General features: G+C 33.6%; 3 protein-coding genes across 3 annotated transcripts; 1 reads left to right on the top strand and 2 right to left on the bottom strand.

The window, feature by feature from the left end:
• Window positions 1-875: 875 nt before the first annotated feature.
• On the bottom strand, window positions 876-9,949 carry iav (transient receptor potential cation channel subfamily V iav). Its single transcript, XM_013306586.1, has 24 exons — window positions 9,475-9,949; window positions 9,068-9,222; window positions 8,599-8,739; window positions 8,297-8,378; window positions 7,893-7,988; window positions 7,392-7,609; window positions 6,885-7,110; window positions 6,677-6,792; window positions 6,211-6,459; window positions 5,816-5,967; window positions 5,278-5,408; window positions 5,113-5,198; window positions 4,876-5,037; window positions 4,384-4,572; window positions 4,088-4,203; window positions 3,694-3,830; window positions 3,207-3,503; window positions 2,835-2,980; window positions 2,559-2,694; window positions 2,161-2,257; window positions 1,999-2,082; window positions 1,820-1,929; window positions 1,644-1,746; window positions 876-1,308 (listed from the first exon to the last, which is right to left on the bottom strand). Exons 1-24 carry the CDS (start codon window positions 9,605-9,607, stop codon window positions 1,164-1,166), a joined length of 3,507 nt encoding a protein of 1,168 aa, XP_013162040.1. The 5' UTR covers window positions 9,608-9,949; the 3' UTR covers window positions 876-1,163.
• Window positions 9,950-16,196: 6,247 nt separating this feature from the next.
• Window positions 16,197-19,201, top strand: eIF2alpha (eukaryotic translation initiation factor 2 subunit alpha). Its single transcript, NM_001311945.1, is given in 7 exon segments — window positions 16,197-16,248; window positions 16,332-16,569; window positions 16,835-17,063; window positions 17,416-17,648; window positions 18,007-18,122; window positions 18,436-18,547; window positions 19,089-19,201. Coding segments are annotated over 6 exon segments (996 nt in total). The 5' UTR covers window positions 16,197-16,248; the 3' UTR covers window positions 19,157-19,201.
• A 207-nt stretch (window positions 19,202-19,408) lies between these two features.
• Window positions 19,409-21,976, bottom strand: EndoG (endonuclease G, mitochondrial). Its single transcript, XM_013318154.1, has 6 exons — window positions 21,654-21,976; window positions 21,229-21,431; window positions 20,738-20,861; window positions 20,213-20,325; window positions 19,746-19,926; window positions 19,409-19,510 (listed from the first exon to the last, which is right to left on the bottom strand). The coding sequence occupies exons 1-6, from the start codon at window positions 21,855-21,857 to the stop codon at window positions 19,412-19,414; spliced, it is 924 nt and encodes a 307-aa protein (XP_013173608.1). The 5' UTR covers window positions 21,858-21,976; the 3' UTR covers window positions 19,409-19,411.
• Window positions 21,977-22,094: the final 118 nt, after the last annotated feature.

Genomic DNA, 22,094 nt, shown 5'->3' with positions numbered 1-22,094 from the left:
ATTATAATATCTAAAAAAATATGTTCTTTGGCTTGTTTGTTTTGTATCTTTACCATAGATTTCTAGTAGAGAAAGTTCACACAAAAACATTTTGCTTTTCCTTTGGTCCTTAATAGAAAAACTGAGGAACAATATATTTTTACATGATTTAAACTGAGGAACAATATTTTTTTACAATAGAAACCCGCGATTAATGCACTTAAAGGTTCATAAAATTTTCACTGAATCTACGCTAAAACAGTGAATAACATTTTTTTCTTTTTATTACGTGCTAAAATTTTTTATGAAATTTTACAATTACTATAATTCCGAAAATATTTATTTTTTGTTTAATTAGCATTCATATTTTCCTTATTTATATACGAAATTAATGTTTCTAAAAATTAAATAGTAACATATAATTGAACAATTGTTGGTCTCCTAATTTTGAAGGGATTGTTAGATTCTATGTAAAAATTAAAAAAAAACAAATAACATAGAAAACGATTTATTTAAACAATGAACAATATATGATAACATTAACCGTAAAATTCCACTGTCGTAACAGTTGTATTGAAACATATAATTGTCTCACTTCTTTCCAATTAAAATGAGCGAGACGATACGTTTTGAGTAGAAGTGCTTCGGTTTTTTTAATTTTTCGGGATTCTTTGTTGATTTTCATATCTTTACTCCACAGAGGCCATAGAAAGTGGGCATTTACAATAAAACGTACGAATCAATTCTTTGTTTTATTTGTACATGAATGAATGTCCTACCACTTTGTAATTAAAACTTTTATATATAAATATTGATCCCATAACTAACTTATCTAATAATTTCATTATGCGTTTATAAACTTTTACATGCTATTATAGTTAAGGCTTATAGGGTAATTATATTTTTGTTGTGTTTCCAACTCAAAAGTCACTGTACTGTAGGAAGTAATTTTTGTTCCTGTGCTTCGGCAATGGAAGCCCACTGTATAGGAACAGGACCAACCTGATATTACGTGTGCAAATGCATCTTATGGTAATAGGTTAATTAGGTTTTTTTTTCAATGACGGCAGAAAACATAATAAGTAATTTTAGTAATGGCAGTACTAAATTCGACATTTTTATAAATTATCTACCTAAGTCATATTCCATAGTTCATTCACGTTACCTTGTGACGTATTATGACGTCAATATTTGGTAGAACTGTCCTGGGAGGTGTGCGATGTAAGAGAGGTAGAGGAACCGCCGGAATGAATAAAGCGAGAGAGTTTGTTGAGCGGCGCAGTCGCCCAGTGCTGCAGTGGACTGCTGGCTTCAGGCACCGGCGATACTCTGTATACAACATAATAATATATAAGTAACAAAAGTAAATAATTACCAGAAGCAGCGACGATCTATGCAAAAAAAATCAGGGATTGAGAACCTCCTTTTCGAAGTCTGATAAAAAGCACATGACATATGGCCGTATCGAATTTACGACTTGTTATAAGTCTTGGCGCAAGTCGATGCATAGAACACAAATTTCGGTGTAGCGGGGAGGGCCAAGATATTTGGAAAGACCAATTCCACTACGTGACTAATACCTTTGCTCCTAATAGTAAACAATAGTACGATGTTCTAATTATCTCTCATTTAAGTTTATTGAACACAATGTGTTCGACCTATACCTGTTACGACGTGGACGAGCTGTCTTCGGACGCGTCCTTTTCTCGTTCTTTTGGACTGTGGTCAGTGGAGCAGCACTTTCCACCTCAGCACCACTACCAGGACCTATTTAGAATTTACAATCAAATAAATCGGTTGACAACTATTTGATAAGCAATTAAAAGTATTTGGATTTTACCTGTAATAAATAAGGAATGTTCGACTTGAGCTTGACCTGTGGCATGCTGTATGCAGAGTGGACGAGCGGCTCTCATACGAGCAGATTCATCGCGACTGGCACCCATTGCCCTGTTATTAATAAATTGACATTAACAATATACAGAATAATTCTTGAGGTCAAGTACTCATTAAACTCACGAATTATTTCCAGAACTCAGTTGATCTTCCCATGGTGGTTCGTCTTCTACAGCACTGCTCTCAGACGCCACCAAATACATAGATCTGGTTCAAAATATGTATGAAAAGGTAGAAAAATTAATCTAGCTACAATGAAATACTTGTATATCTACGCATAACTACCTGGCCGGTACGTAGAGGTGTGGTGGGGGCGGAGCAGCGCGGCGCGACGCCGACCTAGCACGTCTCGCGCGGGACGCACGACCCAAAAGAACGGACTCTACAATTGGTAAACGCAGTCTTCATATCTTCCCACTACATTTACGAAAATAACAAAGAAATATACTGGATCTCATGTCCCTTCTTTGTATTTGGAGAAAACATTTTTGGGGACTACAGGATTATGTGAGATTTCTACTCACTAAAACCCCATCAGTAGCCATCAAATGGGACTGCGAGGGTTCCGGGATATTCACCGGAACCCTGTGGAGAAATTCGAAGATTAATTATAATAGCATATAGAAGATTTTACATCTTTCACATCGGTAATAAGCTGTCAAAACTCTGGTCGTAGTGTTTACCTGATATGGGATCACTATCGCTTTGTTCCTGTCGTTCCCTTCGCCAACCTGCGTCGGGCGCAGGCGCGTCTGCTGCCACTCCGAAAAGTCCTGACACAGCGCCCGCCACCATCTTGCGCGTTGATTTTGCTGCCGTCTATAAGATCAAAAACCTTTAGAAGTTAATAACAGTTTGAAAGGTGCGATATAACATGGGTTAATCAAAAGAAAATAAAATTACAAAACAACAGATGGCAAGGAGGATTTATAAAGACGTATTTTGTATTCTTTACTTACACTGGTATTGATGTCTATGACAGGTATGTGCTCCAAGTTCGCAGCTTGTTCTGCCAAACTTTTCAATTGACGATCGCTTGGATCAGTTTTTTCCGCCAACGAAATCAATTCTAACAGATAATCTCTGAACACTTCCTCCTTGACGGCTTTTGAATAAAAGAATAACATTTTATTGTTAGTCAATATGCAAAAACGATGGTAGATATAAAATTATGAAGATAAAACGTTGGTCAACTTTGATAAATGAGTCTTATTGTAGGAAGAATATATAGCAGCAGTATAGATAAAGCAATACTCAAATGTCTTCGAGAGAAACTACGTACTGTTATTCATATTTAACGGAAGAATGTTATTTATTTTTAGGATACTTGCGTTGTAATACTGGTGTAGATTGTATTTGAGGACCAAGACCTTGAACAGACAGTCCAGGCAGCATTTCATTGGGTACAGTACATGGTACGTGTATATTAAATCCCGGAGTGCCTTGTGTCTTTATTTCTAAGTCACTTTTAGTAGTGGGTAATGTCAAGCTGATATTTGGGTCAATATTAGACGGGACCGTTAGTTGATTTGGCGTTGACTGTACTTGCGATGGAATCACGTTTGATTTCAATGTTTGACCATTTACTAATAGATCTGGTGTTGCTTGCTTCTGATTTGGATCTTGACCTGAAAAGAGTTACATAGAGTATACCAAGGATGTATATTTAGAACACCCTTTATTACTGCTGTATATTATAATTAAGGATACAGTATATACATTTACTAAATCTACACTGTATCCTTAGTGTAGATTTAATGAATCTTCACTAAGAGACTCTCTTAGCGCTCAACGATTCTGAATCTGACAGTTACTCACCATTAAGATCAAGTTCATGAGTGAATGCCATAACATTCAAAGCAGATGACAGAGCTGATCCGACTCCATTGCCAACTTCGCCGTTCAACACCTCTTCTGCTGCCGTCACGCAGTCTGGTGGCGGTGGTACTCTTCTACCAAATATACAAATACGAAGATTTACTGACAGAAACGAGGTATTTACCAAAACTTACGTTAATCTATTGGTCTCCGTCTGGTGAAATAATTTGGATAGAGTTAAGAAAGGTGCACACGAAGCCTAATGTTGGCCAGATCGCGGCCTTTTCTTCGATTAGGCCCGAATCGGTGATGGTGGGGCGAGGTAATCTTTTTTGGATTTTTGTAGAGGGCTGAACTATTAAAAAAATTATAATTTTTAAATTAAATAGCTCACGCTAGCGGTGCTTTGGTCGGTGTAGAGATAGAGGCGCGACCCCACATCAGTCTTCTCAACTCTTCGCCACTGATGCCTCGTTTCCTCAACTCTGCGATCGTAACTTTACCAACGCGCTAAAGAAGAAAAGTACATTGTAAACAAAATAAATTCTTACATTTATTAAAACTACATGTTTTCTGTATTTCAGAGAAAGTTACTAAACTGGAGGGAACTTTTCATCTGTTTCCATGCACTGCGAATTTCCACGGCTTGGACAAAAAGATATGACACTATATTTTAGAGACGGACCTCACCTTCCAATTAGCAAGAGCTCCCTTTCTCTGCTTCGCGCGGGTCTTGGCTTTACTCTTGATTACCATTACTGCACGTTGTTCGTATCGTGGGTCGTCTGACGGTCCCAGACCTATAGAGTACTCTTGCAAATATCGATGAGCATCTTCTTGCGCCACGGATTGTTCTAACGCCACCACTATCTTTGCCCACTTGGAATACATAAATTGTTATTAAAGAAATATCACTTTTGAGTTTATAAAAAAGGGTGTTGTGAGATAAAGGTTAAGTATATATGATCTTAATTTAGCGTCATCATGATACACCTTTTATATCCATCGATCTATCCATTTAATTTTGCACGTTATATACTAGACCAAGAGTTTTCTCGTAGCAACTTGTTAAGTGTTTGGATTATATTCCTGTATCTGCCACTCACTTTCCTAAATATGTTTTATCTCTTTCTCTTTTAATTCATACTTTCATATCTTTAGTTATCTAAAAATTGTGTTCACCTGCTTAACCCACTCCTTCTCAGATTGTTCGATGACGTGCGCGTATGTGTTACCCATCATGGCGATAAGCATATTGAGCAACAGGATGGGAACGAACACCATGAACAGCGCGAATACCGCCTTTGCCAAATTCGGGTATATCGTCATACCCAAATCTGTGTACTGGAAGTAATAAGTTTAACTTTTGGTATGGATATCTACATCGAATGGTTAATTAACCACAAAACTTTAACTCACACTATAATCACCAAGAGTTATTTGGAATAACGCCATCCATGTGCTTGGAAAACTGGAGAATAAAGTTGATTGGACATTTGGGAATCCTGGATAATTAAAATTGGTTACAACCGGTTATTAGCCACCCAGACAGTTAGGCAAAAAGGCCATAAGTAAAATATTTACCTTTGTAGAGAAAGTAGAAGGATTGCGAGAAGCCGAAGAGCACAATACTGTAGATAATGCCAAATGTAAACATGTCTCCAGTTATCATGCTGTAGATCATTGTCACGAATGGACCGGTCAGCTTCACCGCACTATGAGATTAAGAAAAAAATAATGTTGATTTGGTGGCTACATGTACCTCTTTGGTAATCACTGAACAAGACCAACGGATGCCGTATTACTTCTTCCTTAATTACAAGGTAAAGAGTAAATATGTGTGCTATAAAATACTGGCTCGCTATAAAAATAAAACTAATTGTTTTGCACTGATCTCTATAAATCGATAGACAATTGCTTGACAGTGAATGTTTTTGTTTCGTTCCGATTTGACAGCGCCTGATGATGTTACGTGACAGTTAATTCTATTACATCAGCGCAAAAATGGCGAAAATCGACTAGGCACAAAAAACCACGCTTTATAGCCAGGTCAGTGTTCTTTTGTTTCAAATTGTTTTGAAACCAGCCAGTGTTAAAAGTATTTCAAGATGTAATTTCTTACCCCGCAAAAAACATAAGTAAGAACCAGGAGCCAGGTAGGACAAAAATCAGTATAGCTTCTTCCACCATCATCTGACGAGAGAGACGCGCTGGTATGCACGCTAAGAGCAGCAAGTTAGACGCCAGAAATATAAACTTGGCAGGTTCATGAATCTGACATTAAAAAGAAACATATTAATATGCGTCATAACGTATAACTTTAAAATATTAAGTGAGAGAAACATAAAGATTACTGTGGACGCATTGAACTGCGTAGAAAAAAAATCATTTTATTACATTTTAAACAGAATACTTAGGTCCAGAAAGATAAATTCAACATTTGGTGGTTGTATATAAAAAGCAATCTTTTAGTATGAATTGGATTTCTTTCTACTTGTATGTAAAATATAGGCTTACCAATTGTTTGAAATAAGCAACTAAACCTTGGTTCTTTATTTCATCTCCTTGTTGCAGTATAATATAGCATAATGTACTAAGTATGGTGCCCAGTTCGCTGGCTAATCGTATACCGCCTCTAGCGTCCGTCACCTCCAACCCCCAATTGGGGTTAGCATCAGCCTCAATACTGCTGTGTCTCAAGTACACAGATACAGAAAGAAGTAGAAGATGCAGCATGAAGATCATTAAACGCTTTAGAAACTTTTGCTGGAAATTTGAAAGTATTTTTCACTATTATGCTTCTTGAAATGTTTATAATTTATTACTAATTTTTAATGAATAATTTTTGGTTTTTGCGACTGCTACCGTGAATTTCTGATATCAAAATCTCTGAATAAAACATTTCATCTTTGATAAAACATTGATAACGATATGTTTTAAACGGAGATTTTGGTTTCTAAAACCCACGGTTAATTTAACTTACTCTAGCAAAAGTCTTCCATTTCTCTTCGAGTAGTCTCTGAATTATACCACCATCCAACATATTCAAATGCTCTTGTTTGGTTCCGTTTAAAATAATAAATAATGCTGAGTTCCAATCTAGAAATAATATTTGAATTTTTATTTATATATATTTAAATCTTCAACTATATAAAGATCTGAGGCAGAAAATAACACATAATTTTATATACTTGTCTTTCCATCAGGCAGTAAAGTGTCTAATGCATTAAGAGGGTAAGCAGAGCACGTAATGTTGGAATATCTCCAGAACTCTCTAGCTGATAGCTCCAACATCTCACGAAAGACGGATGCACGACCCAGTTGACATGCCAGGGTTAGGGGCGTGAAGCCCGCGTGGTTGACCCGACCATTACTAGCCGGGACTTTTGGATGTCGCAGTGCGTACCCGAACATGTCCTGTAAGTGAAAATCTTTTATACACCGATACTTCATTTACCGTGGGTTTCTGAGAGCTAAATTCCCGTTTAAAACATACAACATCAAAAATAATTAAAAGTCTGTCGATTTTTATACATATTCTGGTCTCAGAAACCGACAGTTATACGGAAAAAAGTATTATGGATACATTTGAATAAATGTTTTTGTTAGTTAATTTTAGTTTTTAAATACTTAACCATATTTTCAGACTGTAGTATTAATTTACAATAAAACCTTAACGCCTTTCTCTCACCACGTACCAGTTTATCACAAACGACCACCATATGTAGTATCATGTTTCCAAAAGAGTCCTGAGAGTCGGGATCAGCACCAGAGTCGAGAAGTAGATTGTACACGGCCTCATTGGCGCAGCAAGCGGCCCACGCTAGCGGGTACTCGCCTAGGTAAGCTAGACCTTCGTAATTGGAATGGCGGGATGGAGGGACGCACTGTTGGTCACGTGGTAAAAAGAAGCTACCTATGAAGCAAAAGTATTCATAATTAGTGTTAGGAAGAAAATCCGACAATGTGCCGGTGTACTGGCGCAACACTAGCCCTACTGAAATGTCGACATTTATGTCCCCTCACTAATCATTCTGACACTGGACTTTGTAACGAAAGCACATCATTCGCGCCAAAGGATTCTAATAAAGTCTAAAAGTAGTCACTGGCATATATTCTCCATTTCCTCCATCGCGTCTTTTTTTGATCCTTCAATTGTTAAACAAACAAATCTCCATGTATCAAAGATCTAAACTCACCGATAGCTCTTTGGCTGACATCAGCGCCTGCCTCCACCAAGTCTTGTACCAATTCGTTGTTGCTGTACGCTATAGCTAAATGCAAAGCGCTGGCTCCTGCAGAATACATAAATTATATAGATTAGATATATATTAAGTAAACATCATATTAACCTTTATATTGTACTAGCTATCGCCCGCGCGAAATTAAAAAGAAATCTTAAGTAGCCTATGTCTTCTTCCGGGCTAAATTTCAGTGAGATACATGCAGCCGTTCTGGAGATACCTTTAATCGAACATCTATGCATCTAAACATTCGCATTTGTAATATTGGTATTATAAGAGTAAGATTGTAAGAAGTAAGCTTAGTAAGATTACTTATAGAGTAAACATAATACTAAGCTTTATTTTTATGTAAAACTTACCCAAATACTCTTCGCCCTCTACGACATCTAGCGACAGTTTGGGAAAACATTTCACTAGTGTCCTTGCTAATCGCGTGTGGATCTGAAATCATTATTGCTTACACCACTAACCGTGGATTTCTGAGACCAAAATCTCTGTATTAAAACATGTCTTTATTTTTGATGAAACGGTGATAACCAAGTTTTCAGAACACTACGGTTACTGCCCCACTTAGTTAAGAAGCCTTACAATGTTGATTGAGAAAAATCTATATTAAATAAACTGAATTGCTATGTCTTAAGTTCAACTATAAGATACTGACTTTTGTATCACAGATAATTAACAAATGCAGCAATGATTCACCAAGGGCGCCGCGATAACTCATCTGCCAGCAAGCCACGTGGTCCTCCCACTTGGCAAGCGGGTCATACGGAGACAGCGAAGCTTCTATTGGTAATACAACCTATAAAAAATATAAATATTACTTATATTATAAATGCGAATGTTTGGATGGATGGATATTTGTTTGAAGGTATCTCAGGAACGGTTCAACGGATCTCGCTGAAATTTGGCACAGATGTAGAACATAGTATGGAAGAAAATATAGGCTACTATTTTTTTTTAATACTACGCTTACAGAGTCGCAGACGACAGCTAGTAGTTATATAAATAATTCAGCCATTGCATAGAACAGAAACTCCACATAAAACTACACTAAGCAGTTCTCTGATTGACCATTTAAGTAATCGTTTACAAAATCGTTCACACAACTGTGACTCTGAGTAATTCACCTGCTCCTGATCCCTGAACTTCCAGCGTAAATATTCAGCTCTATTTATCACACGGCCTCGACCGCCAGCGTACATGTAGGCTGAGAATTCTTCTCGTATTAATCTCTCTGCAGCTACCATGCCACCTTTAGTGTAGGTTTCTAGAAGCAGACCACCTGAAAACATAAGAAGTTTTCAGATTTACAAAGATGTTTCGAACATTCTTATTATTACGCACAGTTGGAATTTAACCGTTGGTTTTTGATACCAAAGTCTTTTATTAAAACATATTCATATCTCTGTTTTGTCAAAGATAATAATAGGGATGACGATATGTTTTATCCACAGATTTTGGTCTCAGAAACCCACGGTTAATTGACCGGAATATATAACTGTCGAATATAAATCATAATCTTAATAACATTTACCTTTTTTATAATCAGCCAGTTTGTAAAGAACAGTGTGTTCTTCTGTGCTAGGTTGAGATATAACCCGGTCGAGCACTGAGCCCATTGCTTGGACATCTCCCGGTGAAAATAACTTGATTAATGCGGTACCCATTTTGATTATATGTAAAATCCATATGTTTCTTAATAAATCACGACACAATTTGAATAGTTTTTATAGATAAGTTCTTATTAATAGACGTCAGGTAGAAAAATATAAGTCAAACCTTCCTCATTTTTAATTCTTAGGCTTCCTTTAAGTTAAATTATTGTTCTTACGTTGATTTAAATTAAAGAAAAGATGTATGCAATAGATTTTAATTGTAAATCACCAAGTTGCTTAACTAACAAACAAGTGAAGGGTAACCATAGTAACGATTTAAGTTGTTACATATAACGAGATTTAAAAAATGCTAATATTTATCGGCGCCTAGGCCATTGTCGTAGCAAATATTCATAATTGATTCTGTGCGTCAAGAGTCAAACAGGGTCTAAAATATAAGTCACAGAGAACCAAAATAGACAGCTTTATTTTACATTAATAATGTAAGTTGATGTTAAATTTTACTTATCTAAAAAAGCGTTTTCCAATCTTGTACATATAAAACGGTAAGTCGGTAAACTTATCACGATAATTATTAGAAATACTTATATGTACCTTAATAGGTAAGGTATGAAAATGAAATGAATGAACAATTTCAATTGTAAAAATAGTGTATTCCATAGAAAGATTAAAATATACGTTTGAGTTGTGTGTGTTGACATGTCTTTTTCTCGTCTGGCGAGTGTTAAGAAGGGACAGAAATTCTATGATCATATTTCTTTCTACATGTGTAGCCTCTATGTTGTATTGTACGGCATCGTTAAATTGAATCTTATGAGTAAACCTTTAAGGATAATTTATGTACTGGTTAGCTTTTTCAACAGAGGTCAGTTCTGTTCGTAAACAAAGTATAACAGCCGCTAACCGCCACCTCCATGCGTCTGAATGAAATAGATATAGAAAATGAGGGAGATAGTCTATATACTGACTCTCCGTCGGCGTCGCACGTTTATGCCTCCCTTTACAGCTGACAACGTCAAATTTGAAGAAATCATTTTGTGTTAGTCGTTTGTTTGTGTTGTGTGTTTGTTTGTGTTGTGTTGATTGTGGGACGCTGTTTCGCGTTTATAATCGATTGGGACTTTTCACTGCTAAATACTTGTTAGTTTTATGATTTCAGTTCAAGAAAGATGGCTATTCAGTGATTATGAAAGGTAAATCGTTGTAAATAACAATCATATTTATATGAAATATAACCACCCGACACGAAGTTGTCGCGCACTCGTGCTTGTCATTTGTCAAACCTTAATGACAATGACATTATAAAGATGCGTTCAAAAGATCTTTTCCATTTTTTTATTGAAAAACCAATAAAAATTAAGTATTATTTTGTGTTTTAAGGAAAGTTTTAAGATTTTACAAGTATCAAAAAAATTTCGGAGGTATAAATGTATTCTTGGTAATTTGTAATAATAAAATGATATTTTCTACTCTAAGATAATATAGTTTTATTTTCTAATTTGATTTGATTTTTTCATCTTTTACAAGATACTAAAAATGGATCAAGAAAAATATAATGTAGAGTGATATTGATTGACTTAATATTATATCTACAGGATAGGAAAAATCAAATATGGCGGTTCTAGAGGAATTTAAGATGCATTTGGTACAAGACCTTGCTAAACACATGATTGAGGAAAATGAACCGAGAGATCAGATGTGGAAACGATTAAACATTCAGTATGGCTGGGATTGCAAATTAATGTGGTGAGTTTGTACACAGATTTATATTGTTAAAAGATTAATTCGTCATATATTTTATATGTACCGTCATTTTCGCATCAATATTGGAAGTCTAGTATAATTACTTTTTGTATACAGTTGCTGCACGATGGGGTTAGAGAAAAAATCTTTGAAATATATGGCCTGTGTCATCAAGTCATTCCAAACAATTTTGTATTCTAGAGCTGTTCTATTAGATATAAAAATGTACTTTTAAATTATTCAGGGAACGCATCAGGTCATTAACTACGAAGAAACTATCGAAGATGTTGGCCGCCGAGGATCGAACAGATTCCATTCCGAGCATAGCTCAAATGACGCCAAACGATTGGCTTGTTTTTGACAAAATACTCGTTCATGAAAATATCGACGTTATCGGAGAGGTATTATTGAAAATACTTGCTGTCGCCTTCGACTCTGTCCGCGTGCAATTAAAAAAAAAATAATTAGTAGCCTGCGTGTTTTTCCACACTATGTTCTATACGTATGCCAAATTTGAGCGACATCCATACAGAAGTTCTGGAGATACCTTCAAACAAACATCGATCCATCCATTTAAACATTCGCATTTATAATATTAGTTTGATTTATTTTTTCATGACAAAGTCAACTCATCCTATCCTATAATAAAGCTTACGGGGCAAATAGATGTCGGCCATAACATAGTGCTTAATAATTATATGATATCCTTTATTACAGGATTTAATACTAAGTGGACAGCCTGAATCTAAGGTTCTTTGGGAATTATTTATCCTTGTAAGTAGTTATCATATTGAAACGCTGCCACCTGAAGACGTCGCAAAAGGATGGTATAATTTAACGAAGATTTATAACACCAGGTTAGTGCATATCATTTAAAAATTGAAACAAAAAAAAAATCGATGCTTACATCGTTGATTTTGATTATTTATTGCAAATTAATTTTTATGTATCGTACATTTTGAAAATAACGATATTAAATTATTGTGCTTATAATTAATTTACATTGCTATTTGAATTTCGAATGTAAATTTTTTAATTTATGGTATTCTGAAAACTACGATATTTTTCTTTATCTTGCCAGTATAAAGAACCTTTACACAATTTAAACCCCTTATTAAGCCTCGTTCATATATTTGACTACAAAGTAGTTTAAATAACTTCGATAATTAATAAACATATTTCAGTGGTCGCTATTGTTCCGCCATGTTGCTACAGCTACGTTGGTATCAATTAAAAGTGTTGGTTAGAACAAACTTTCACAGTTTTTGGTCAATATATCAAGGTCATAGTAATTATATGAAACAAGTACCCAGAGCATCGAAATTACAGAAACTGATAGCTAGCAGGTAAGGAAATTTTTACCTTTCATCATCATCATCAGCCTATACTAGTCTACTGCTGGATATAGGCCTCTCCCATGGCACGCCACTGAGCACGATCTTCGGCTACTCTCATAAAGCTCTTGCCAGCTCTCGTTTTACCTTTGGTTTACAGAAAACATTTCAAGGATATAACACAATGCAATAATACTTTTTCTGTACTCTTAGGCTGGTGTTAGTAAACCTATTATTGTGATTTTTTGAATTAAGAACTCATAGCTTATAATCCTTATAAGAGCCATATCCAAGCCATAGACACTGACTTATATAAATGGATTGGCTATAAGATGTATTATTTTGTTCCTATTTGATTTGCGCCATTGGCGCAGTAACAGTTTGTAGCAGTGACGTGGAAGTGATAATATAGATAGAATTAATTGTCACTTAACATTAAAAGATCGGAACAAAAGTTTTCATTTCCTAGCAATTGCCTATTGATTTATAGAGATCAGTTCAGATTAGCCCATGGCTTATGCTAATGTTTGAAATTGCCTGATATCGTGTAATTTATTCATATTTTAAAAGATGGCCGTCGCTAGCCAATGATCTAGGCTAGGCTGAGAAGGAGCAGTCTCATTCGGAGTAAATTTTGTATCGTCTAGGAAAGTTTTGCCACTCCTCCTCTTACTGCCCTTCTTGTGTTAAATGATCTGTTTTGTTTTAGATATGGTAACATTCTAACCGAACCATTTGTACCTTGGAAGGTTTTAATAATGAAAAAGATGGCTGTTCAAGTCTGTGACCTTGTAAGTTTTTGGAATAAAGATATACTTGTTTTTAATGATTAAATAAGGATGAATATATAAGTTTAGTAATATTTACAGGAGAAATGCAGCCAGTTAGAACAATCAGTAACTTCCAGTAAGTAAATAAATTAGATAATTTTGTTTGACTTTTTTCTTTTTTTTTCTTTCTTATATGTTTCTTTTCAGCATGTATTAATTTTATATTACAGTTGATGATGATGTAATCGAAATAAAACCAACAATCGAAACAATAGATCTGGATACAGATTCTGAAAATGATGAATTAAATAAAAGTTCACAAATAATCAAAGAAAAAAACTGTATAAATGATATCAGCCAGTTATCAGAAAAAATATTTACCAATGATCTGAATTATGGGGAATATAATAATAAGTCAAATGCGGTTCTTCCTAAAATTATTAATGTAGAGGGAAACTTTAATACTGAAAAAACTAAGTTTTTAGTTGATGTAACTAAACAGTATCTTGATGTAACTCAAAATGATGTCATAAAGAATATCGAAGAAGAAAAAATATTGGAAAAAGTTAAATTCACAGATGATAAATTGCTACAGTGTAAAAATATAGAAACTAGTCAAAATGGCCAAGTAGAAACAGAGAAAGGTAAGCCGTAGTTTTTCTTATATATCTTACTAGCGATCACCCCTGACTGTCAGCGAGTTATAAAAAACTTAATTCGTAGCCTATGTGTTCTTCCAGACTAAGTTCTGTATGTATACCAAATTTCATCGAGATCCATACAGCTGTTCCGGAGATACTTTCAAAAAACATCCATCCATCTAAACATTTGCATTTATAATATTTAGTAAACTGTTCCATTTTTTAATTTAGAAATTCTTTTTTTTATCCTTTGCTTTCTAAAATTGTTTATTTGATTTTTTTTCAGATGATAAAATCATTATGGAACGCGTAAACGGCGTAGAAGAAAATTATTCCGCACAACCCATAGATTCTAAACTTTTAATGATTCCCATATCTTATACAAAAAAGTTAGACCATATGAGTGTGTTTAAAAATACTAATTATTTAAAAATTAAAGGAAAGCACATTATTAAATGTGTAGAAGATGAAAGTAAACCCATGATAATGAATTCTGGAAAAAAAGAAATGAAAAACGGAACGATAACCACAGACTATCACAAAAAATGTCAAATTCCAAAAATAAATTACACAAAAAAGATACGTCAAAATTTAAAAAAGCGAACGTATAGTTTGAAACAATTACAAAAAAATCCTGACTTTAATGCACAATTAAAAAATTTACCTATAAATTTCTTTTTAAATAAACAGAATAGGCGATTACTTTTTAGTTGTAGACCTGTTACTATAGATTTAGATAGATTAATGGAAAGTGAAAATAAAATCAATAATTTAATAGAAAATACAAACTCCATAGTTAAACAAGAAAAGGGAAGCTACGACTGTGAAAAAACCATAACTAATGTGCCGTCCCTTAAAAATATTCTAGACAAAAGTCTTGAGAACGTTAAAGAGTTTTTACCCCAAGAAAATAAAATAGATAAATCCGATGCGTCATCCAATAATACTGGAATTGTCAGAAATAATGAAAAAATCAGTAAAAACTATCTAGTAATAGAACTAAGCCCTCTTTTATCCAAAAATTCCGCTACTAATCCTTTGGTAAAATTTGACCAATTTAATACAAGTAAACCAAACCAAACAAACCCTAACACTTCGTTAACGAAGAAAATTGAAATTCTAGAAAAAAGTCCTCAAATACTCCATTTAGTAAAAACAGTACCGCCGAAGAGAATATAGAAAATGTTATTTTTTTTTACCACAACAAAATGAACTTGATACATCACTAGAAACAAAGATGTTAATCAAAATGCCATTACAATGGAAAATTGTCCCTTTTATTTTTACGTTGGCATTTCTAAAACTAATCCACTCCACAATCCAAGATGATTTTTTTTAAATAAAGAAAATTATATATTAGTGTTACGTGAAGACAATCGCCAACACGAAACTCGTAAACATAAGTAATAAAAGAATATATTATAGATATCAAAGATAATTGTGATTCAATACAAGTGAAGAGGAAAGCGATTATTTTTATAATAAAAAAATATCAGTCATTTGAATTCTCTGAACCTAATTCTGACTGAACTATACCAAAGAAATGTAAGCTAGTAAGCGGCAAAAATAGCAACAAACGTGGCGAATATAACTGGATTCTATTAAGTTTGTTAATAGTCTCATGATTCATTATTTTGTACTATAAAAGTAAGTTTAATTTTCTCAACTGTGATATTTTTAATTTAGACCTCACTGTTATGGTAAGTATTAGAATTCACTGCAACTAACTTAATTTTACTTTTAAAAATACATGCTAGGATTCAAAGTAAACATCTTTGTTTTTATTTTCCATTTATACATAACGATATAAAAGCTTCACATTTATAAACAATGAATTACCTAATGACAAAAATGTTTTTAAAAATTATATAATACCAGCCTTCGCGTGTGACTATTAAAACCGTTGAATTTCCTTAATAATTTTCTGAAGCTTTAATTAATATGATAATGTATGACATAAGTAATAAATAAACATAAAATAATTAAATATTTTTAAAATCTTTATTAAAATCATAAAAAACAAAAATGTTTTAAGGCCCAATCTTGAAAGTGTTATACGTACATCCCTAGTCGCCCCTTCATTTAGACAGTTTCTGTCAAACTTACCAACTGTCAACGTTGTCCAACGTGAACACATTTTAATATTTCATCAGAATCTTTTCTTCTATTAATTATAAAGACTTGTTAAAAGAAAACAACGCAAGGTATAACATCTCTAAAAAGAATAAATTGCAGTTGGAATATTGGTTGAACTTTCACTTGATCATAGGTTATAATCGTTTCACAGATGCCGTTGTCGTGTCGGTTTTATCAGGAGAAATATCCTGAGGTTGAAGATGTTGTTATGGTGACTGTAAGGTCTATAGCGGAGATGGGCGCGTACGTCCATTTGCTCGAATATAATAATATTGAGGGCATGATTCTGTTATCTGAATTATCGAGAAGACGTATTCGGTCCATCAATAAACTCATTAGGGTCGGAAAGACTGAACCAGTGGTAGTTATCAGAGTAGATAAAGAAAAAGGTAACTAGAATAACAAATATATAAAGAACATTTATAACTAATACAAAACCATTTCATAGTTGTACCAAACAAAAACCAAACAACATTGCATTGTATGTTAAATTCTTTGTGTGACTTAAATTTGTTAAAAGATTGTGTGATTACTCAAATAAGGTATAAAATCTATTTCAGAATTTAATAAGTTGCTAATACATCTTTTATAAGATATAATGATCAATATTTTAACTTTTTTTGTACTTTCTAAACATTTTAATTCTGCTTCCAGGTTATATAGATTTGTCAAAACGTCGTGTTTCCGCTGAAGATATAGAAAAGTGTACAGAAAGATTTGCAAAGGCAAAAGCGGTAAACTCAATACTCCGGCATGTTGCGGAACTCTTGCATTACGAGAGCTCAGACCAGCTGGAGGAGCTGTATCAAAGGACAGCTTGGCATTTTGAAGAAAAGTATAAAAAGAAGGCATCAGCTTTTGATTTCTTCAAACAGGCCGCTGTGTAAGTTACATTGAAGTAACATCTACTTAACCATGTACTTGCATATTGAAAACTGTGAATTAAAATTGTTGTTACACCTATTTCAAACACTTGCTTTCCCTGTTTTTTTTTTTTAATGGAATTAAGACGAATAGTTTTGTAGTAATATAGAGGTTAAGAAAGTATAGAATCACAGTTATTCTAGTTTAAACTCAAATTAAAAATTTCACAACACAATATATGGAAAGCTGTTCAAATTCGTGATAATCTGAGTTGTGTTGTGTTCCTGTGATGAAATCCGACAATTTAACTATTTGAAATTCCATTAAAATAATGTATATATTTATTAATAATATGAAATTATATGTTATAGAGATCCATCAGTGCTCAATGAATGTGGACTTGATGAGAATACAAAACAAGTATTATTGGAAAACATCAAACGTAAACTAACTTCACAAGCAGTGAAGATCCGTGCAGATATTGAGTGTGCGTGCTATGGATATGAAGGCATTGATGCGGTTAAGGCAGCGCTTAAGGCAGGCCTTTCACTTTCCACACAGGAAATGCCTATCAAGATTAATTTGATTGCCCCACCTTTGTATGGTAAGTTATCTTATAATTGGTAGAGTCCAAAGCAGAATTAGTTGCTGCATGAATGAAATTAAAGTAATTCTGATGAGTTTTTCTGGAGATTTAGTCTTTTAAAGGTGGGCAATGTATTTGTCTAATAACTTAATGCATATGTCTATAGGCAACTGTCTTATTTTAGCACTTCCTGGAGGCCACTCGCTTCTTTACAATCCTATCTAATATTAAATAAAAAAAATGTTTTATGAAGTAGCCTGTATGTGGATTGTATAGCAATAATGTAGAATCTCTCTATTCTATCTGTGGGTAGTGACCTCTTTTCTTGTCAGTGAGGAATTTTAATAATATTTAGCTTTTTAAAATTATTTTTCAGTAATGACGACGTCAACGCCAGAGAAGACAGACGGCCTGAAAGCACTGCAGGACGCAATAGACAAGATCAAGGAAACTATCACACAGTCTGGTGGAGTGTTCAACATACAGATGGCGGTGAGTTGATATACAACATAGGCAAAGGGTGCAAAGACCCAAAGTGAAAAGATCAAATTGTACTCATAGTATAATTGCGATTGTTTAGATAGATGAATGTTTCTCCAGAACAGCTGTACGGATTTGGCTGAAATTTGGCATAGATGTAAAGCACAGTCTGCTAGAACACATAGGCTGCTAATAGCTTTTTTTTTTTATTCTGCGAGTCTAGGGCGAATGTGGTTTGCTTATGACTTTTTGTAGTCTTAACTAGTTAAGTAAATCTGTTTTAAACAATAAGGGTATTCACGACATTGTGGATTTTTATTTTCAGCCTAAAGTAGTGACGGCGACGGACGAGGCGGAGCTGGCACGGCAGATGGAGCGCGCGGAAGCCGAGAACGCGGAGGTCGCTGGAGACTCTGCAGACGAGGATGAGGACCAAGGTAAGCTGCATACATCTATAGTCTTGGGGTAATCAATGCTTGTATGATGTGGCATATATGAGTTGTAAAATATGTGTGGTCTTTCCGGCATCTGTGATTTATTTAGACTAAGTTTCTTATCAGACATGTTTAGTTTGGAGTGAATTTAATATTTGATGTGTATGGATAGAAGTCGGTCTTACTAATATTGAACAAATGGATGAATGCTTGTTAGAAGTTATCTCCGACTCAATGGATGTTAATGAAATTTGGAACAGATATGAGCATAGTTTGGAAGAACACGTAGGCTTCTTTTTTTATTCCCATGTGGCTTGTGCCATTAGTAAAAAATTGGGTGTGTGGTTTTTACAACTTACTAATATTATAAATGTTAATGTTGGTATGTATGAATGTTGGTATCTTCAGAACATGCATGGATATAGTTGGAATTTGATATAGATGTAAAACAGCATGGAAGAACACATAGGCTACTATTTTTAATAATGAGGACACGGAGTGTCGGGCGACAGCTGTAGTAATATAAGTTCTGTGTTATGTCAAGGTATGGGAGACGCTGGGGAAGAGGAGCCTCAGCAGAATGGTGCTTCGGATGAGGAAGAGGAGAACTGAGCATAGATATACAGATAATATATCAGTGTACATCCGCTATACATTTTGTATCGCCATTAAACTAATAAATAAAATATACTTCCCTTTTATACAAATATTGAAATTTGTTTTTTTTTTTCGGTAACAACACAAACAATCAAAAAAGATTTTAACATTATATTTTTTTAAAATTGCTATGTACAAATTTCGTTTAAAATTTTATTTACAATCAATTGACTAAGATATAAATAAGAATAATATGTAACATTACATAAATTATTTCACTTTACGACCATTTATTTTACATAATTTACTTTTGTGGATTTTGTCAAAGAATAATAGTCCAGCGGCTTTCTCTATAGTTTCTGGTGGCACCTATAGACAATTAAACATTGTTAAATATAAAATAAAACTCAATGGGGCTAGAAACATTCTTGATGATGTTTTTAAAAACACATATATTTTATTGAACTTGATAATTTACTGAACGAATTTATCGAAAACTTAAAATTAAAAGAACAATATAAAATTACAAAAAAAAATTAAAATAAATAAAATTAAAAAAAATATATATTAAAATTACAATATAAAGTAAGTAAAAATGTCTTACCATAAAAGAAGATATAGGTGTTTCATCTGGTATCTTCTGGTTGGGCATGACATAGGCCTCCATATCAAGGCTGCCATCGAGTGCTTCGCCAACAACCACTTTGTAGAAATGCGTCGGTACCGCAACTGTATTTGCTCCTATCACTTGATACTTAATATACCATTTACCATCTGTTTCTTTTCTGAAATATAAATATATATTAAAAAAAAAACCAACACCCTATCAACAACATATGAAGAATATGAAGTCTCCGAGTCAGATGGCAGGAAGCAAGACATATATTTATGTATGTAATAAAATACGTTGTTTCGTCATCGTGTTTATCAGACTGTTGCATGAACAATTCAAAAATTCTGAATTTAATTATTAAAAATACTTCTTATCAATTTAAACATGTAGCACAAAAATCTTAATAATAAATTTAAAAAATCACATGGCTCAAAAAGGCAACTGCTATAAAATCCTACCTTGGTAGATACAGTGGTCCGGTGCAGCAGTACACATTATCATAGACTTTTGTCAACTTCCTTACATGTTTCTCCAGTCTATTCCATGAATGTCTGTTAAATCCCTCACCTACCTGCAATACATATAAAAATATGAAGTAATTATTATAAAAATAAAAGTTTTGTAATTTTGTTACTTGCGAATAAAGTAACAAAACTTAACCGATTTAAACAAAAATTATTTTTCCATTAGAATATATTATCACTAAGTTTTGAACATAGGCTATATATTTTTATGCTAGTTATGTCTGAAATTGCTACAAAAAATATAAACTTAAGTTACTAAAGTATTACTCAACATAATCATGGTTTCTTTTTAAAAGGAAATCAAACAATGACATAGTTAAGTACCAACCATGAATACAAAGCTGTAAAACTAATATTTTTTCAAACAGGAAATATATTTTTTGAGCATGTAAGAAATATAAAAACAATGCTAGCTCGCTTCATAAATATGTAGAGTAAAAAAATATATTCATAATTCACCTGAGGAGCCATGTTGGTAAGGTAGAAGGTTTGTTCAACATGCTTCTGTGCTAAACGGTGGTTACCTGCTGCTGCCATGTGCCCTCGATCAAAGCCTGAACCTTTATAGTCACTATTCTGTGACCTGAAGAAGAGAAGAAGAATGATTCAAATGTTATTTAGTACAGAAAAAATAACCCTCACCTTTCATACCATCCATCTAATTCTTTGACCTCTAACAATGTACTCCTTGGCTTTCACATTTAAAGATTTTCTACCTCTAGTAATAAGCTTAAATTGTACCGGTTATTTAGGTTACCAGCTAGGGCTCTGATAAGTACAGGGAGTACCATGTCTTCTGTAAATAACAGTTTCACAAAACCTTGTTAAACCTTCAATAAAGAACATAGAAAAGAGGATGTACCATAGAAACCTTTTCTAGTTTGGTAGTAGCATTAAAACAGGCTGTATCTAAATTATAAATTTCTCTACATCTATCTGATAGCTCATACCTGAAGAAAGGATGTATGCTTTCATCTGGTGTAAAGTCACATTTACTCCTGTCAACTTGGTCATTTTTTTCTATATGTTGTTTAGTCAAATGTTCAAATACCCAATGTGGTACTCTATTTCGTCTGTCATATGATAGAACGAAATCATCATAAGATCTTATATTATCCATGCCGGGGAAACCATATTTCATTATTTGTGAAACCTAAAACAAGGAGTTTGGTAAGTGAATTGTAAAACTAAAAATAAATGTCTTTATGATCCATAAAAAGATTTATTTTAAAATTTTATGTTACCAGTACAGTCAGATAACTTTTTATTTTAATGAAGATATAAAGGTAGTTATACAAAGAATATGGATATCAAAGAACTCTAAGCGATTACTTAAGTTTGAATTCAAATAAATTTAACAATGAAGATCATATACCCTTGTAGATCCGCTTTCTGTATAAGGTGTCGCAGCTGATACAGTACCAAATATAGGAAGTCCAGGCATATGTTGAATTATTTTACCGTCAATTTCTAATGAATTATCTACTAAATTATTTTTATTCTTAACATGACCGACGCAATAGCCGGTAAGTCCAACTGCTCCAAATTGAGCTACTTGAATTAATCTTCTTGATATCATAATTATTGCTTATTAATACTCGCACATAAAAACAACGATGCGGATTTTATACTAATATTTTTATTCACAGTTTAATTCATTTTATTTAAAAATTCTACTCTTTCTTTAAGGTTATGTCACAATCTGCCAATTTGACGTATATGTTACAAAGATCAGAATTCAAGAATTCACAAAGAAAAGATTTTTTGAGTTCTCCCATAACTTTCAGATTAATAAATTATATTTATATAGGAGTAT

This window comes from Papilio xuthus, unplaced genomic scaffold (assembly GCF_000836235.2).
Source record: "Papilio xuthus unplaced genomic scaffold, Pxut_1.1 DF829758.1, whole genome shotgun sequence".
NCBI classification, from domain to species: Eukaryota; Metazoa; Arthropoda; class Insecta; order Lepidoptera; family Papilionidae; genus Papilio; species Papilio xuthus.
Note: the sequence above shows the minus strand (reverse complement) of the source record. Positions and strands in the feature narration are given on the sequence as shown.

Excerpts from the sequence above, each read along its gene's own strand:
- iav (XM_013306586.1), bottom strand. The coding sequence starts at position 9,607 with ATGGGTACCGCATTAATCAAGTTATTTTCACCGGGAGATGTCCAAGCA. Across the intron at positions 5,409-5,815 it reads TTACTTATGTTTTTTGCGGG|TGCGGTGAAGCTGACCGGTC; the intron begins GTAAGAAATTAC and ends TTAATCTCATAG. Across the intron at positions 2,981-3,206 it reads ATCTACACCAGTATTACAAC|CCGTCAAGGAGGAAGTGTTC; the intron begins GCAAGTATCCTA and ends TTTATTCAAAAG.
- EndoG (XM_013318154.1), bottom strand. The coding sequence starts at position 21,857 with ATGATATCAAGAAGATTAATTCAAGTAGCTCAATTTGGAGCAGTTGGA. Across the intron at positions 20,326-20,737 it reads TTACCAACATGGCTCCTCAG|GTAGGTGAGGGATTTAACAG; the intron begins GTGAATTATGAA and ends TATGTATTGCAG. Across the intron at positions 19,927-20,212 it reads GGACCACTGTATCTACCAAG|AAAAGAAACAGATGGTAAAT; the intron begins GTAGGATTTTAT and ends TTTATATTTCAG.